The 18,396-nt window shown below is 44.0% G+C and overlaps 1 protein-coding gene across 1 annotated transcript in view; it reads right to left on the bottom strand.

Annotated features, from left to right (window-relative positions):
* Positions 1–18,396, bottom strand: part of LOC144668091 (1-phosphatidylinositol 4,5-bisphosphate phosphodiesterase delta-3-like) — a 200,989-nt gene that overhangs the window by 136,920 nt on the left and 45,673 nt on the right. Inside the window, exons 3-4 of the mRNA XM_078529869.1 lie at positions 3,318–3,546; positions 1,514–1,643 (exon numbers count right to left, since the gene is read on the bottom strand). Coding sequence (XP_078385995.1) covers positions 1,514–1,643; positions 3,318–3,546 — 359 coding nt within the window. The remainder of the gene's footprint in view (positions 1–1,513; positions 1,644–3,317; positions 3,547–18,396) is intronic.

Genomic DNA, 18,396 nt, shown 5'->3' with positions numbered 1-18,396 from the left:
CTAGGACATGAGGTAGTTAAGAGTAAGATGGTTAAGACTGCCTATGGGATACTTTCCTTTGTTCACTGAGACGTAGAATATAAGAGCAGGGAGGTTATGCTAGAATTGTATGAAACATTATTTAGACCACAGCTAGAGTACTGCATATAGTTCTGGTCACCGCATTACAGAAAGGATGTGATTGCACTAGTGAGGATACAGCAGAGATTTATGAGGATGATGTCAGGATGAAGAATTTTAGCTATGAGGAAGATTGGATAGGCTGGGGTTGTTTTGTTTGGGGCAGAGGAGACTGAGGGGGGATCTGATTGAGATGTATGAGATTATGTGGGGCTGGGAATGGAGTGGATGGAAAGGACCTATTTCCCTTAACAGAGAGGTCAATACCTAGAGGACATGAATTGAAAGTAATTGGCAAAACTATCAGAGGGGAGTTCAAGAGGTAACGGGAATCTGGAACTCACTGTCTGAAAGGTTTGTAGAGGCTTCAACATCCACTTGAGGAGCCATCACAGACACAATGGGCTGAATGACTTCCTGTGCCATAAACCTCTCTGATTCCATGATTCTGCGATTTCCACACCACTGACCTGTGGACCATCATTAACCTGTAAATAAAGCCTAACGAGAACCCCAGAGGAGTTGGCAATTTGAACTTCAGGACTAACGCTGCTGTTTGTAGTAGGTTGGTGCTACGATGAAAATGAGGGTGTAGAAAGCGCTTTCTCGTTTCAGGAGCGTTAGAGAATCCAGCCCTCATTTCTGTCCCAACATTCACAATTCAGAAGTTACATAGGTATCCACCCACTCACCAGCAATCAATCAGGATGACAGGGGTATAGCTCAAAAAGTGTGGGCACCCAAGCAGGGCATCTGAAACCATCAGCGCATTAAACAGGAAGGGCTAGTGAAGTTGGCAAATCTAATATAAAGATGTCAGGAAGCCTGGTGGCACAGGTAACCAACAGGATGGCTGGGAATGGGCACTCATCGTGATCACCTTACCTGTGCTTCGGACTGAAGTGAGTTGAAGCCTTTGTCTGCTGAGTATTGATAACCTTGTTCTACCAACAGCCTCAGAGCTAAAATACTCCAATATGAATGGAATGCTGTTAATTCATTAATTCACTGGCTGGGCCAGCATTTATTGCCCATCCCTAGTTGCCCTTGAGAAGGTGGTGGTGAGCTGCCTTCTTGAACCGCTGCAGTCCATGTGGTGTAGGTACACCCACAGTGCTGTTAGGGAGGGAGTTCCAGGATTTTGACCCACATCACCCACGATCCTGCCTTACAAACACGCAGGGAGACCGTGCACTTAATTAACATTAAACTCAAACCACTTGAAGTGTCCCTTCATACCTAAACATGTTGGGTTTGTTACAGTGACGTTTGACTGTAAAAACAGTCAGAGATTCACAAAGCAAACAGTTGTGCCCATGCAGATATAACCAAAATCACTGATAGTCACAGAGTTCCACAACGATGCTCTCCCTCCAGTCAGGCAGGTTCTTACCTTGAAGACCTGGTAAGCATATTCATCGCCTGTCTCAATGTTGATCATCTTCAGCAGGTTTTTAATCTCTTTGAAGCTCATTTTGTTGTCCTTATTTTTGTCAGCCTTCCGGAGGTAATCATGGATCCAGGTAGATTGATGTAAGGAGAACACTCACAAATAAGAGAGGGTAGCAAAATGCAATTGAATGAAGGGTCTAGAGCAGGACTCACACCTGGTCTGGAACAAGGAGGGAGATGGAGAGTGGAGCACTCCAGCCCTAGCGCACACACACACACCCACACACAAACCCACACACAAACCCACACACCCACACACCCACACACAAACCCACACCACACCCACACACACACACAAACCCACACACACACCCACACACAAACCCACACACACACACACATACACACACACACACACACATACACCCACACACACACACCCACAAACCCACACACACATACACACACACACCCACAAACCCACACACACACATACACACACCGACACACAAACCCACACACACACACCCACACCACACACACACACACACACCCACACACACCCACACCCACACACAAACACACCCACACACCACACCCACACACAAACACACCCACACACACACATACACACACCCACACACACCCACAGAAACACACACACCCACACACACACAAACCCACACACACCCATACACAAACCCACACACAAACCCCCCCACACACACACATACACACACCCACACACAAACCCACACACACACAAACCCACACACACACACACAAACCCACATGCCCACACACACACACATAAACCCACGCACAAACCCACACACACACACCCACACACAAACCCCCACACACACACATACACACACCCACACACAAACCCCCACACACACACACATACACACACCCACACACAAACCCACAGAAACCCACACACACACACACACACACCACACCCACACCACACACACACTACTTAGACACACGCACACATGCAGACACATACACATACAGATTAACCCAATCACACATACACACAATTCCACTGACACAAACACATAATCACGCTTACACGCAGACACACACACGCAGACACACACACGCAGACACACAAACACACACACGCAGACACACACGCAGACACACACACACGCAGACACACAAACACACACACGCAGACACACAAACACACACACGCAGACACACACGCAGACACACACACATGCAGACACACAAACACACACACGCAGACACACACACACGCAGACACACAAACACACACACGCAGACACACACACACGCAGACACACACACACGCAGACACACACACACGCAGACACACAAACACACACACGCAGACACACACACACGCAGACACACAAACACACACACGCAGACACACACACGCAGACACACACACACGCAGACACACAAACACACACACGCAGACACACACACGCAGACACACACACACGCAGACACACACAAACACATTTCCATGGACACACACAGACACACTTCCACAGGCACAACACCCTCACACACACATTTCCATAGAGACACACACAGACACACACACAACACACAGACACATTTCTATAGACACACACACACACGTGTGCTACTAACAGGTACATTACCCAGTCTAAATGCTACTCTCTTTAGGAAAAAAATCCCATTTCTGGCAGAGTATTTGGGGAATTCAAATGATCATTGCCCATGGTTTTTAAACAATGTGGATTTATTAAAGAACCCATGACTGTATCTGACCATAGAAAGCAGTTTGAAAAGGATATTGGTGAATCTTCTCTCGCTGGCTCATGGTTTCTGCTTTTTTTCTCAGTTTTTTCAGCCCTTGAACCCATCGCCTCCCTTCTTCCTCTGAAGCTGCCACCAGGTCCAGGTTTGTCCGACTGCCCACAAACACGATGGTGAAACACCGCTTCTCCGGGAAACTGCGGCCATGTTTCTTCATCACCTCTGACCGGTGTCCCTCTTGGACATCCCGTATATCCATCACCGAGACTGAAATATCAGACAAGAGATTAGCAATGGACTAGTGTTAGGGGGAAGAAAGTAAATGAGAATTTATGGTAAGGGAGAATTCATTATAAGGGAATGAATTACTTAAGTTAGAATCTATAGGCAGGCCAGCGCAAATCAGTAAACCAACAATTAAACAGTTAAACCAGATGAACCTTCTACACTCTCAAACTTTGTACACCCTCTGGGTTTGCAATCACCAGCAAGGTCCTGGGAGTCAGACTGGAGTCAGAGGATGGCAATAACATAGATTAAGTGTGCTCTTCAACAGATAGGGGAAGGACAGATAGTCCCAGCTTAGATAGGAAGACAGGTCTCTGCCTGGGTGAAGGTCGGGTCAGATGATGCATGTACCTTTGTACCAGAGACTTGTCTGTTTAATGTAAACCTCTATGTTGACAAGACCAGAATCTGGAGGATGTTCTTGTATGTGACCAATAATGTATAAATATGATGAACGCTTGTAGTTTAGCAGAGTACTGTCTCAAGCTGCATTGAGATGGTGCCCTCTTTACAATTGCTCGAATAAACGATCGTAACCTGTACCCGAGTCTCCTGTGGTCCGTTCATCAAAGACACCACAACAATTTGGCAGGAGACTTGGATCGGATCCTCGGGATGGCTCTGCTAAGTGGGTGAGTATATTTATTTACCACCCGTAGTTAGTGCAGTAACTACCCGAGAACGGTCCGGTCAAGTATCAAAGAATCAAGAGGAGGACTCAGGACAGGAGATAGGAGGCGCCAGGGGTAAGAGGCGGAGCCGTGCAGGTGGGTTAGCGGGACCAAAGCCGCACAGGAAGGGCCAGAACCATTACCCAGTGAGAGGAGGCAGAGCCTTGCTGGCGGGTTACGGTTTGAAATATAACCTTAGCCAAAGCCGCGCAGGAAGGCCGGACTCCAGTGAAACCGCACATACATACCTCAGATAACTAAGTTGTTAGGACCGTGCGAACGGAGATAGAGATAGACAGAAAATAGGACTAGAATGCTGTCAGGGAAACAGAATAGCGCTATGGAACTCAACTGGGGAACCGCGGACTCCATTACCAGGTTCATAGTGGAACAACAGTCAAAAATAATTACTAAAATGCAGAAGGAGCGGTGGAACCCACAGGGAACCCCTGGGGAACAAAATCAGTGGTGGTTAGAGCAAAAAAAAGGATAAGGGAAAGAAAGGATGATGGTTATTATCACACTGTACCTACAGTTGTGCAGACGGGTTAATACTAAATTCCAGTCGATTAGAGAGAGAGAAACAAAGTCAGATCCAGGACAGATCAGAGCAGCAGCAGCAGGAGCTGCAGTGACACTGATCAAGAGGGGGAAAGCTCCGAGGGAGAAGCCTATGAAGGAGCTGAGGCAGTTCCACCCTCATATAAACCACCCGCCCCACTGCGCCCATTGAACCCCACGGCCCCTATGGCAATAACTGTTAGGAAATGTAAAGTCAGGAAAGGCAAATTGAAACCCGAAGGGAGAAAGGGGGCTGAGGAATAGGGGGAGGATGAAGAGATTGAGAGGGTTACGGAGAAGGTTAAGCACGTACCATTCAGCCCAGGGGACAAGCAGGTTTTGCTTAACGAACTGCTGACCCTTAAAACTCGGCATAGCAACCCAGATTTTTGGACCAAACTGCGGGAAATGCAAGATTTCCATGCAATGCAACCCCTTGATACCCACATACTGGCGAAGGCTAAATGCCCAGGGGATATCTGGGGAAGATTACCCCTACAGTTTAGGAGTGGAGACTGGGCGAAACCTGGGGACGTCCCAGATCAGGGGAAGGCGACAGTCCTGCACAGGGAGTTTGAGAGGGCAGTTAAGGAAGCCTTGGGGGAGGGAGAGACGAATTGGGGGTGTATAATGTCCCGTGAGGGATGCTGAGATTTTCCTGAAAGTGAAGGATGATTGGGACTCGGCTCAATTTTCTGTGACTTAAAAAAATGAATTGATCTAAGTTACAAGAGCTGCTTGTGCTGGAGAGAGAGAGAGAGAGAAAAGGGGCGTAACCCCTAGGGGAGTTAATAAGCACTGACAGGCAGGGGGAATGTCAGCTTTCATCAGTTTGATTGTCCCAGAAGGTGGAGCCTTCAAGATTCCTTTATTTCCCCCACTGCTATTTGAAGTTTCGTTTAGAATATGAGAATTTTAAGGCGTTAAGTTAAGGATACAGGAATATAAATACATACCTCAAAATGTATGTTTGTTTGTGTGCAAGGAAGCATTTGTATGTGAGCTTTAATGTATTTTCTCCCGTAAATTGTTATTTGTGTGTGCAGTTCAGCACTTTAGGGTTGAAAGCCCCATGTTAGATTAAAGGAAAAGTAAACTAAAACATTCCAAAGTTTTGAGTATAAGGTTTGAGTTGAGATTTCTGGGAAAAAGGGGTTGCAATTTGAAGGTATCATGAAGCCAGACAGGGTTAGATGAACCAACCTTTGTACCACCCCCTTTGCAGACTCGCATCACCAGCTTCCAAGCTGATTGGGATTGATACATACGAGTTACATTAACTCAGACGAGTTAGTTTTCTAAAATCCTGAGGGGAAAAATTAACTGAAGTTCAAGGGATTCTAGGAAAACCAAAAGGCATAAACACACGGTCTAGATGGCTCCAATGGATAAAAATCTTTTGATGAGATGAATTAAATATGAAAGGAAATCTGCATCCCAACAGCACTGTTATTTGAATTTGGGACAATCTTTGAGATGTAAAGTGCAGTGTAATTTAACAGGTTACTTTTGAATCACTAGGATGCTATCAAAGATAAAGAATGTGTCGATAAACATACGGGAATTATAACTTGGATACAAATCAATACACATAAGAAAGAGGTAGTTTTAATTTTGATAGTGTAAATTACATTTCTTACAAAGTTTAAAATTTGAGGTTTGGTTCCTGATAATTTCTCAAAAGGAAATTTTCATTTTAAAAGGTTTAAAAACAATTGGCACTAATTCAAATGCTGCAAGCTTTTGTATCTGTAAGTCTGTTCCCAAAATATGAAGCTAAGCTCAAGACCTTGACAAAGTTTGGCAGAAATCCAATTTTTGGCCGAGGTAATGAATCTGGGATAATGCAAAAAAAAAGTCAGATAAAATTTAGTGGGACAATAAAATGTTGTTTGAGAAGAAGATAAGGAAGCAAAACATGTCAATGCCTGATTTCTGTTTTAAATCTGTTATGAGAATACTTTATTGGACTGTAAAGTCTTTCCAGACAACCTGAACAAGATAAGATGGTAGCTGTTGCATGTGTAAAATGGTATGAGGCAAGTAGGAGAAAGAGTTAGGGAAAGAGGAAATAATGTACAAACTGTTTTAAGGGAAGTGAATTTGATAATCTGGCCATTGACTGAAACATTGGAACCACACAGGGGGAGATAACAAGGAGACAGAGATCCTCATTGACACGGAATAGTTAATACGGCCTAAAGAGCAAGGAAACATTATAAACGATCAAGACAATAGAGAAACTGAAATCAAGAGAATCTTAGGATGATCATGGTCAGGGAAAAAAACTTAGAGGTAAAACTACGTGGAATCTGTAGTTCAGGAATTGAAAGATAAGGAGAAATAACACTTAACAACAATTTACCACAAGATGGATATAGGTAAAGGGAAAGCTGGAAAAAGGCTAAATAGATGTATTACTGCTTGTATTAATGTGCCTGCCAGCTACAAAGAGTAAAACCACAGGATTAACACCATGATGACAGGCAGAGTTAAGCGGCTCCCAGAGAGAACCATCACTGTCTGTTTAATTGAAAGATAGGATAAGAAGGTGCATTGTAGACTTGTTTAAGGAATTGAGGTCTGACATGAGACAGCAGCAGGAGAGAGTAAACTGGAAGGAGTGGAGGGACCCTACCCAGATGGATTCAGATCAGGAACTCATTTCGCAGGAAAAGTCATTAAAGAAATGTATAAATTTAAATATAAACAGAAATTCCACATTCCCTACCAGCCACAGAGCTCGGGGATGGTGGGAAGGATGAACTGAACTTTTAAAAAAAACATCAATCACAAAAGCAATTCAAGAGACAGGGAGTAGCCCAATATTCTAATGTGCCTTAGGGCTACCCCAAGCAGGACCGCCGGGTTCACCCCATTTGAAATAATGGCAAGGAGAGCAATGCACTTACCCGAGGGAATCATAGTAGGAGGGGGAGATGTGGGACTACTAAAAGGAAGGAAATAAACGTGAGGGAAATAAATAAGCAATTGCATGAGTTAAGGAAGGAAGTCAGAGACCGACAGGTGATTAAGGATATGGAAACAGGCAAATCCAAAGAGCAACAATGGACCAAGTGGGGAATAAGGTGATGGTCAAGGTGAGCCCGGAGTGAACAGGCATGGACCATACGAGGGAATGATGACAGGTGATACATGGGCACTTGTAGATATGAGAACGGGAAGTAAATGGAGGCATTACACACAGTTAAAGATACATGACAATTGACCAAGTGGTAACCCGGAGAACGGGAGCCAATGTTAATGTCTCCACAGATCTACGATCCTGGTTGTGGGTATATCAGTACTGGTAACAAGGTCGGGGATCATCACTGCTCATCCCGCACCGCAGGAGGGACTTTGGTACAGCACGGACAGTGCCGAATGCGACACGCGACGGGGAATGATAAATGTAACAGTAGGAGAACAAGTGCTTTCAAATTGTAGTAAGGGTTTGCTTCAGATCGGGCGTGGGATGTCCGCCACTATCCAGCCACCTTCCACATCTACTTCCACAGTCCGAGTAGAGATAATTGAAGCCCCTCAAACCACACCGACTGACCCACCTTGTCCGACTATGCATCCAGGCCCAACGAATGGTTTGGTACTGGTTAATCAGAAGTTCTGTATGGATAATGTGCACCACAAGCTGGTACCCGGAGTCTTGAACATATCCGGAATTGCCCCGCCCCAGCGGTGCTCAACCCATATTCGAGCACTAAATACGGCTCGAATGGGCCAGCTGGTGACTGAAGCATCTCAGTTCAACAGCGGGATGCGACCAGGCTTGGGGAGGAACCGCGTTAAACGCAGCCTGATAAATGACGCTCATTCAATACAGGGACATCAATAGTTAATTCCATCGACCTAGCAACTGTTGACCAGAGGGTCCGGACCCTGAGCTTTAAGCTTAAGGAGATTCTAGAGCAGGGACAGGGAATTCATAACACCCAATTAAACACAGACCAGGACATGACACGGTTAATCCAAAGCCTGGTTACTGTGCCCGAAAGTCATGCGAAGACTATCAACAAACTGATTGAAATAGGGGAAAATATTTCAGATGAAGTGAGCAGAAATGATGTTTGCACCTATAGATCTTGGGCACTGGAACAAGCCCGAGAGAATTTAAGACAGATTAATGAAGGGGTAATTCCTTTATGGATAACTAATGAACATTTATTTAATCTTTCACGACACAAGAATCATGACTTGACCGGTTGCCAGCTCAGAGGTTTAACACGTGTATATAGAATGAACGTTGAATGTATAGTGAATAGTAATATGCTAATAGGTATTGTATTAGTAATACCTGTCATACCTATGTCAACACCCGGCAGGACATTATATAGAGAAGAAAATATTGGGGTTATATGGGGGGGGGGGGGGGGGGGGGATTACTGTATTAGGTATCATGACATTCCACCATATGCAGTAGACATAGAAGGGAATGTAGTTAGCACCACATTAGAAGAGTGTAGGATAGAAGCCACCGCAGTAGTATGTGCACACCCGATATATGAGACAGATGAAGCGAAGTGTGGATTTAAAGCAGCAGCAAACTGTACAATGGAAACTATATGGGCTGCAAAAGAACCGACCCATGTTGCATATACAGGGAATGGGAAATATTGTATCACCACATGGCAGGAAAGAATCCAATACGGGAACAACCGTATATGCCCCATCCATAATCATTCAGTGTGCCTACACCCACAGACACCAGCAAGGGTGAGGAAAGTGGAACTGGTTGAAATATACAAGAGAGGAACGACTACTATTCAGGTCAAGGAAAGCCTTAAGGATAACCTGACACAGTATTTCAACCAGTTCTCCTATGAAATTCCCCTATTAACAGAGCACCTAACCACGATTCGGAGACAGGCTCAGCAGATATACAGAACTTACCATACACGGCAGCAACAGGTTAGAGTCTTAAAGATGGATATCGAACAAATAGATGCTTCCGCCTGGTGGGAGGATTTGTGGAATTGGGGCTCGAATGTACAGATCCACCCCTGGATTCAGATTATCACCCATGCCTAGTGATACTTCAATTGATATTGATTATATATCTAACATACTTGATTCATCGCACCCGGAAATCACAAAAAAGGTGGCGCTGGGGGAGTTTTAACAGGTGGAGAAGGAATTTAATAAGCCTGAGGCCTGAATTGAATGGCCAGATGATACAGATGGTCTGACCTTTACTACCCAAAGCTGGAGGACTGGTCAGCATCAATGGGTGGCAGTGCGTAAAGGTGGGGGAGCGGACAGCACTGTCATTGGCTACATTGGGCTAAGCCAAGGACCAAAAGGGGGGACTGTTAGGGGGAAGAAAGTAAATGAGAATTTATGGTAAGGGAGAATTCATTATAAGAGAATGAATTACTTAAATTAGAATCTATAGGCAGGCCAGCGCAAACCAGTAAATCAACAATTAAACAGTTAAACCAAATGAACCTTATACACTCTCAAACTTTGTACACCCTCTGGGTTTGCAATCACCAGCAAGGTCCTGGGAGTTAGACTGGAATCAGAGGATGGCAATAACATAGATTAAGTGTGCTCTTCAACAGATAGGGGAAGGACAGATGGTCCCAGCTTAGATAGGAAGACAGGTCTCGGCCTGGGTGAAAGTAGGGTTACCTTTGTACCAGAGACTTGTCTGTTTAATGTAAACCTATATGTTGACAAGATCAGAATCTGGAAACTGTTCTTGTATGTGACCAATAATGTATAAATATGATGAACACTTGTAGTTTAGCAGAGTACTGTCTCAAGCTGCATTGAGATGGTGCCCTCCTTGCAATTGCCCGAATAAACAATTGTAACCTGTACCTGAGTCTCCTGTGGTCTGTTCATCAAAGACACCACAACAACTAGCATCTGAAAATCACCCAGGACAAGATTTGTCTTCACGGACTGGCCAGGAATTTAGAATATCTCAGGAACTAGGAGTCCTTCCCATGATGGAACCCCCCTCCCCCCCACAACACCCACCCCCACTCCCCAACATACTGCTCAATCAATATAACACACTGTCCAAATGAAAGACTTCTGTTTATATAGTGCCTTTCACAGCCTCCAGAAATCCCAAAGTGCCTTGGACTCAATGAAGTGCCTCCGATGTGTTGTCAGTAATGAAATGTAGGAAACGTGGCAGCCACTGTGTGAACAGCAAGATCCCACACACAGCAATTATGTGATAATGACCAGATATATTTTAGTGCTGTTGATGGAGGGGTAAATATTGCCCAGGACACTGGGAAAACTCCTCTCATCTTCTTCACCAAAGCAGCATTGGGTATTTACATCTATGCCTTGGTTTAATGTCCCATCCGGAAGACAGCACCACCATGTGACTAGCAGTAACAAACTTCCGGAGACACCGTCTTAATTGTAACACACCCCTGGAGAGTTTGAGCTGCTCTAAGAATTTGGTTACTTGACTTGGAATGTAAAACTCTCAAACAGCTGATGGCTCCATGAGGAGTGAAGACAGCTGAACTATCACGTGGATGGGAGATCAGGTATCTCGTGCTGTCCCATGGGTAGAGCACTCAGCGCGGTAGCTAGACAGTCCACACAGAGTCAGCCTGGATCAGGGTCACTGGGCAGCCCTGAACAGGATGTTCCAGGACTTTGTAAGGTATAAGAAAGCATTTCTTCACAAAGACAGTGTCCTGTTACTAACACAAAACCACACGCATCGGGAGATAGCAGAAAATCAGAAAGCAGGTAGCTCACTGCTATCCTTAATTCCACATTGGGAGATTGTGCACTGAGTAGCTGCACAGTATTCCATTAAAACACCATGGAATGATAGGATATGCTGAGGCTGCTATGCAAGTGCAAACTCTTCCATAGCTTAAATCTACAGCCACCAGCTGCAGCAAGTTACCCTGGAAACAAACGCGTAATTCCAGCATGGGGATCTTTAAACTTTGCTTTCAGTTCGTCTGGTGCAAGCTGGACCTGAGAACTCCCCAGTGCACTGGTTATTCCTTCTAACATAATGGACCCCAGTGGCAGAGAACTCAGTGCTCAGCTCAAACTCCCAGAGGAAAGTGAGCAGGAGATGAAGGGAAACAGCATTCACTGTGATTGTTTTTAAATACAGACAGTGAGAGGTGGGACTTCCTGTCCCTTACTGCAAAACATTTAAAGAATGGAAATAAGGCTTGTGTTATCAAGGGACTAGTGACTAAACAATGAGTTCAGTTTCCATGAAGTGGCTCTGAATTGATGCTTTTGTATAATGTAATTTTTGTGGACCACGCTTTGTGTGCCTAGCAGACATCATCCTAGTTTCGAGGGATTGATGACGATAATGTAATTGCAGCAAGGCTCCACTGTCACTGTCAATAGAATTATTGACATATTTGCACAGCTGGTGCTGAGCTCACACCACAATGCACAGTGCTGTCACTTCCACTCCTACCAATTTATACCTGGCATTATATCCCATGGGGATTAGAGTTTACACTGAGGAAGCTTCCAATAAAATACAACAAGACATTGCCAAACTTGCAGAATGGGTGCACAGTTGGCAAATGAATTGCAGTGCAGTTAAAAGTGGGAGCTGGTGCATTTTGGTAGGAGGAACAGGGCTGTCTACTTGAAAAGCCAGAGTCTAAATGGGGTAGAGACACAAAGGAATCACATTCACAATTCATTAAAAGCAGAAACACAGGTTAAACTATAAGAAAATATAAATAAAGCACGAGGGTTCATTTCAGGGAGGGATAAAATTTAAAAGCAAAGACGTTATATTAAACTTACATCAAACCCTGGTTGGGCCACACTTAACAGCACTGTTCATATTTCTGGTCTCTGTATTACAAAAAAAGGGATTTGGAGGCACCTCAGAAGAAGGTAAAAAAAGCTGAGGGTGACCTGAGTCTTTAAAATTGTGAAGGGGTTTGAAATCATATTGTATGTTGACAAAACTCATTAGCCCAACAACATGGTAATTTGAATTTGGGATGATTCTGAAATGTGAAAAATGTCCTCACAATTTAGTGGGTTACCTTTGAGAAAATAACAAGCCATCAAAAATAAACAAACAAAATGTGTTAATAATTGGGGCCACTTGTGAGTATCTGATTTTTGATTTAAGGATATTATGAGAGTATTGTATTGTATTGTAAGTTCCTCCAGGGCTCATGTATGTGACAGAATATGAATTAATGGGATACCTCACTTAGAATAGAAGATAGGGATAGGCAAATCACACCACCAAACAGGAACTGGAAAACCACCTGGGTGCGATCCAAGGGAAGGTTTTTGCAGTAGTCCAGAAGGATGGCAGGTGGGGAGTCAGGTGATGGTACAAAACCATGTGAGGGGTGGGTGTGTTTGAGGCCCTGTGCAAGGAACCACATAGAACTGTGAATAAAGCCAGTGCCATGATACACATTGCTCAGCTATCATAGGAAGGTAAATGAATTAGCGATAGTTTTGACTTGTATGGTATTGCACCCTGATGTGTGTCAAAAGGTGGCTCCTGTTCTGGCTAATGCGAGTATTAATCAAGGGATCTGGGGAACAGCCAGCACAACATTGGCAGAATCAGAATTCAAACCATTATGTTATTACAGTGCAGGATTATCAAATAGTCTAGTGGCATTCTAGTGAAAGCGTAGATACGACTTGTAAGTTGATAGCTTTCTCTTGATGATGTTTGTATCCTTACTTTTTAAGAGGACTGCATTTGATAATCTAGCCACTACCCGAGACATTGGAACCATGCAGGGGGAGATATGCAAAGATGGATACCACCCCCATTTGATCACCTGAAAGTCTAACAATGGTTTGTATCGACTGGAACATGTGGCATGATATTGGGATATAAATGGTTGTTTCATAGTACAGAACTTGAGTATTGCTGAAAAAAAGAGACATGTCAAAACTTTTTTGCCTTGCACTCATTAGGACACTTCATAAGAATACCAATACAAGGGAAAACAATTTATACTGTATGAGAAGAGGGTGCTGATTGGCAAGTGGACTCTGATTGGCAGAGGTGTTGCCATGGAGAATGCACCAATTGCTGGTGACTTACAGTTAACTGGCAAACATCGTTTGAAATTTAAACCAGGCAACTTGACTCTGATTGGTCAAGGCATTTCCCTGAGGAATGATTCAGTGAATGGCTGTCACTAATTTTGTTCAGCTGAAACAGGCACAATGTGTGTACATGTTCTTTCTGTTTGCAAAGAACAGGACCCTGTTTATTAATATATGTAGCTTCCAGTACATGCAAATGCACCACATTGAGAGCCTGATTGACAATCTTAAATTGGTTGTCAGCGTAATTCTTAGCACACTGAGGATTATTTAGCAAATGTTGTCCAACCGCAGAATCACATCTAACGTTGGACACTGTGTTTTGAGTTTTGCAAGTACGGGCTGGTTGGGTACAGTCTGTACCTTGCCCATCGCGAACATTGGCTGGGACATGCTGTTTGATATGATTCACCAGTCTTTGGGAGGAATGACCTACATACCAAGCATCACACTGGTCCTGAAATTCATATACTACATTCCTCATTTGTGTGATAGGCAGAACGTCTTTTTGGCTAACGGCAGCATCCTGTTAGTGGCGAATGCCACTCATGTTGCTGCTGCATAGTCGCAGCGTGAAACAGCTAGCTTCACCTGTTGCTCAGATTTTCGAGATACCTTACACTTCCAGAGTAATCTGAGGTAGACCAGGCAGTTTTCCGGCACTTTTCAGGGATGAAAGTGACGGCCCTAGGCCCGTTCATGAGTTTGTGATATACAGTGTGAAATGATCTGATCGGGGTAGCCATTATCCTGCAGGATGCCTTTGATGCCCCTATTTCAGCATCAAGCCTGCATGGTGAGCAAATGGCTCGGGCCCTATTTACAAGATTGCCAATAAGACCAATCTTATAGCGGGTTGTTAGGAAATACAGATAGTTTAAGTTAGTTACATTGGTATCCCTGGGTGTTAGGAATGAGCATTAGGTTCAATGTTTGTATTTCTGTATCTGTGTATTAAGAAAAGGTCAAGCTGAGTTTTAGTTTCACTTTAAAAGGTGCCTGCATTTCTAATGAGAGTTTACGACTGTAAGAGAGGTTAAGCAAACGCAAGAGTAGAAAAACTGGGTTGTTGCCTAGCAACAGGGGTCCAGAGAGGTAGTTACCTCCCGCAGACACGCACAGAAGGAACTGGAAACAGCAGTTTTTGAGTTCAGTTTGAAGGCAGCTGCCAGGCAGAAGCAGCCTAGAAGGCTCAGATAGCTAGTTCCAGGATAAAGTTGGTTGAAAGTAGCTGCCAGGGAGAGACTGAGGGAAAAGGGGCAGATAGCCACTCCCAGCTAAAGAAGTAAGTCCCCAAGAATCCAGAGGAGTGGAACAGGAGAACATGCCAAGCAGACCTTCGAGTCAAAGGAAGGACAGGGACCTGGAAAAGGTCCTGTTAAGTGAAGAGTGAGAGGCAGAGAAAGGCTCCAAGCTGCAGCAAGCAAAGCCAAAGTGATATAATCACTCAAACCTATAGTTCAATTTTCCCCGCAAATTAAAGGCTAACAGATTAATAACTTATTCAAAAGATTGTTATGCTTAATGGGGTTAGTTTATTTGTACCTACAATTACAGATTTAAAAGGGGCACAGGTTTAAAATGATTCCAGAAAAATTAAAATGGTTACAAAAATTGATTACAAATTTAACAGGTTTGAGAAAGAAGAGAAAAGTAATAGTTAAAAAAAACAACAGAGGGGCTTTGTTACTTTAACTCCCAGCAAATGAATACTTCAAAAGTACCTAGCATTAGGATGTTCAAATATGTTACCAATTAGTCCAATCACCTGAATGAGCCAGCCCCCATTGTTTACAGATTCTAGTTCTGACCCTCGGTCGGGCCGCCGATACTCGATCAGGTTCCTCCTTCCTTCAACTGTCGTGTTGGCCTAGTGACCACTGCAGAGTCTTCCAACCTGTTCAACCTCTTATGCTCCTGTTCAGGGTCTGAACCTGGGTCACTACAAAGCTTCTTTTAAACGCACAATTTCCAATTATTTGAATCCATTCAGAAAGATGTCAATCTCTCCTTCTCCAGTGCTCTTTTATTATGTGAAGCCCCTTGCAGTCAATCTTCCAGAAAACAAAATTTGAACTTTGCTGGACCATGGCGCTTTATCTTATCTTAGTTGTATTGTCTTCCTAAGGTCTAGTCTCCATAAATTCAAAATACCAATGCTTCTCACTTGCCTGCACTCTGTTGTTTTTCCTGATAGCATTTGTTTTAGTCTCACAGCACAGCAAGTTCAGCGGATTTATTTTAGAAAGACTGAAAGTTAGAGAATAGATTTTGTTTTCAATCCAGATCAGTTAATCACAGGGCATGACGAGGAATAAGGCCAAGTTTTTTTGTCGTAATTCATTTAAAAAGTGTTTTTTGTTCCTACATTCCCCCTCAAATGTCTAGAGTGACCTTTCTTTTCAGTTATTCCCCATCAGTGTTGCTCTTGATATTGTTATCTCTCAGCTGTGGAAATGTTTATTCCAGACCAGTTTAAGCTTTGTTAAATATTCCAGACAGGTGGAATGTTATGATGAAAGGTAATAACATATCTGTGCAAGTTGGATTTAGGCACCTTACAGGTGCCATAATAGTGACTTGCTGTAACAATATTCATCAAGCAGACAGATGCATCTCTTAAGTAAGCACTTTTCCTAATAGACAGCTAATAAATATATTGCTGAGAAAAGAGACATGTTGAAGCTTTTTGTCTTGCGCTAATCAGGACATGTCACAAGAATACCAATATAAAGGGAAAACAACAATTTATACTGTCATGGAGTCATAGAGGTCTACAGCACAGAAAAAGGCCCTTCGGCCCATCGAGTCTGCGCCAGTCAAACAAGTACCTAGCTATTCTAACCCCATTTTCCTGCACTAGGTCCATAGCCTTGTATGCCATGGCATCGCAAGTGCACATCCAAATACTTCTTAAATGTTATGAGGGTTTCTGCCTCTATCACCCTTTCAGGCAGTGAGTTCCAGACTCCCACCATCCTCTGGGTGAAAAAATTCTTCCTCACATCCCCTCTAAACCTCCTGCCCCTTACCTTAAATCTATGCCCCCTGGTTATTGATCCTTCCACCAAGGGGAAAAGTTCCTTCCTGTCTACCCTATCTATGCCACTCATCATTTTATACACTTCAATCATGTCTCCCCTCAATCTCCTCTGCTCCAGGGAAAATAACCCCAGCCTATCCAATCTCTCCTCATAACTAAAACTCTCCAGCCCAGGCAACATCCTGGTAAATCTCCTCTGCGCTCTCTCTAGTGCAATCACATCCTTCCTCTAATGCAGATTGCAGAACTGCACACAATACTCTAGCTGTGGCCTAACCAGCATTTTATACAGTTCCAGCATAACCTCCCTGCTCTTATATTCTATGCCTCGGCCAATAAAGGCAAGTATCCCATATGCTTTCTTAACCACCTTATCTACCTGTCCCGCTACCTTAAGGGACCGGTGGACATGTACACCAAGGTCCTTCTGATCCTTGGTACTTCCCAGGGTCCAACCATTCATCGTGTATTCCCGTGCCTTGTTTGTCCTGCCCAAGTGCATCACCTCACACTTACCTGGATTAAATTCCATTTGCCACTGTTCAGCCCATCTGACCAGCCCGTCTATATCCTCCTGTAATCTAAGGCTATCCTCCTCACTATTTACCACCCCACCAATTTTCGTGTCATCTGTGAACTTACTGATTAACCCTCCTACATTCAAGTGTAAATCGTTTATATATACCACAAACAGCAAGGGACCCAACATCGATCCCTGTGGAACCCCACTGAACACAGGCATCCAGTCACAAGAACTCGACCATCACACTCTGCTTCCTGCCACTCAGCCAATTCTGGATCCAATTTGCCAAATTGCCTTGGATCCCATGGGCTCTTACATTCATTATCAGTCTCCCATGTGGGACCTTATCAAAAGCCTTGCTGAAGTCCAAGTAGACTACGTCAAATGCATTGCCCTCATCTACACACCTGGTCACCTCTTCGAAAAATTCAATCAAATTTAATCAGGATTAATCCCTGCCTCTCCAAGTGTAGATTAATTCTGTCCCTCAGAATTGCTTCCAATAGTTTCCCCACTACTGAGGTTACACTGACTGGCCTGTAGTTCCCTGGTTTATCCCTTCCTCCCTTCTTGAATAATGGTACCACATTGGCTGTCCTCCAGTCCTCTTGCGCCTCTCCTGTGGCCAGAGAGGTATTGAAAATTATTGCCAGCGCCCCTGCTATCTCCTCCCTTGTTTCACTCAACAGCCTGGGATACATTTCATCCGGGCCTGGAGATTTATCTACTTTTAAGCCTGCCAGACCACTTAGAACCTCCTGCCTTTCCATGCTAATTTCTTTAATTATATCACAGTCCTTCTGCCTGATTTCCATACCCACATCGTCCCTCTCACTTGTGAACACCAACACAAAGTATTCATTTAGAACCCTACCTACATCATCCGGCTCCACACACAAATTACCACTATGGTCCTTAATGGGCCCTACTCTTTCCCTAGTTATCCTCTTACTCTTAAT

This window comes from Cetorhinus maximus, chromosome 25 (assembly GCF_964194155.1).
Source record: "Cetorhinus maximus chromosome 25, sCetMax3.hap1.1, whole genome shotgun sequence".
Lineage (NCBI taxonomy): Eukaryota > Metazoa > Chordata > Chondrichthyes > Lamniformes > Cetorhinidae > Cetorhinus > Cetorhinus maximus.
Note: the sequence above shows the minus strand (reverse complement) of the source record. Positions and strands in the feature narration are given on the sequence as shown.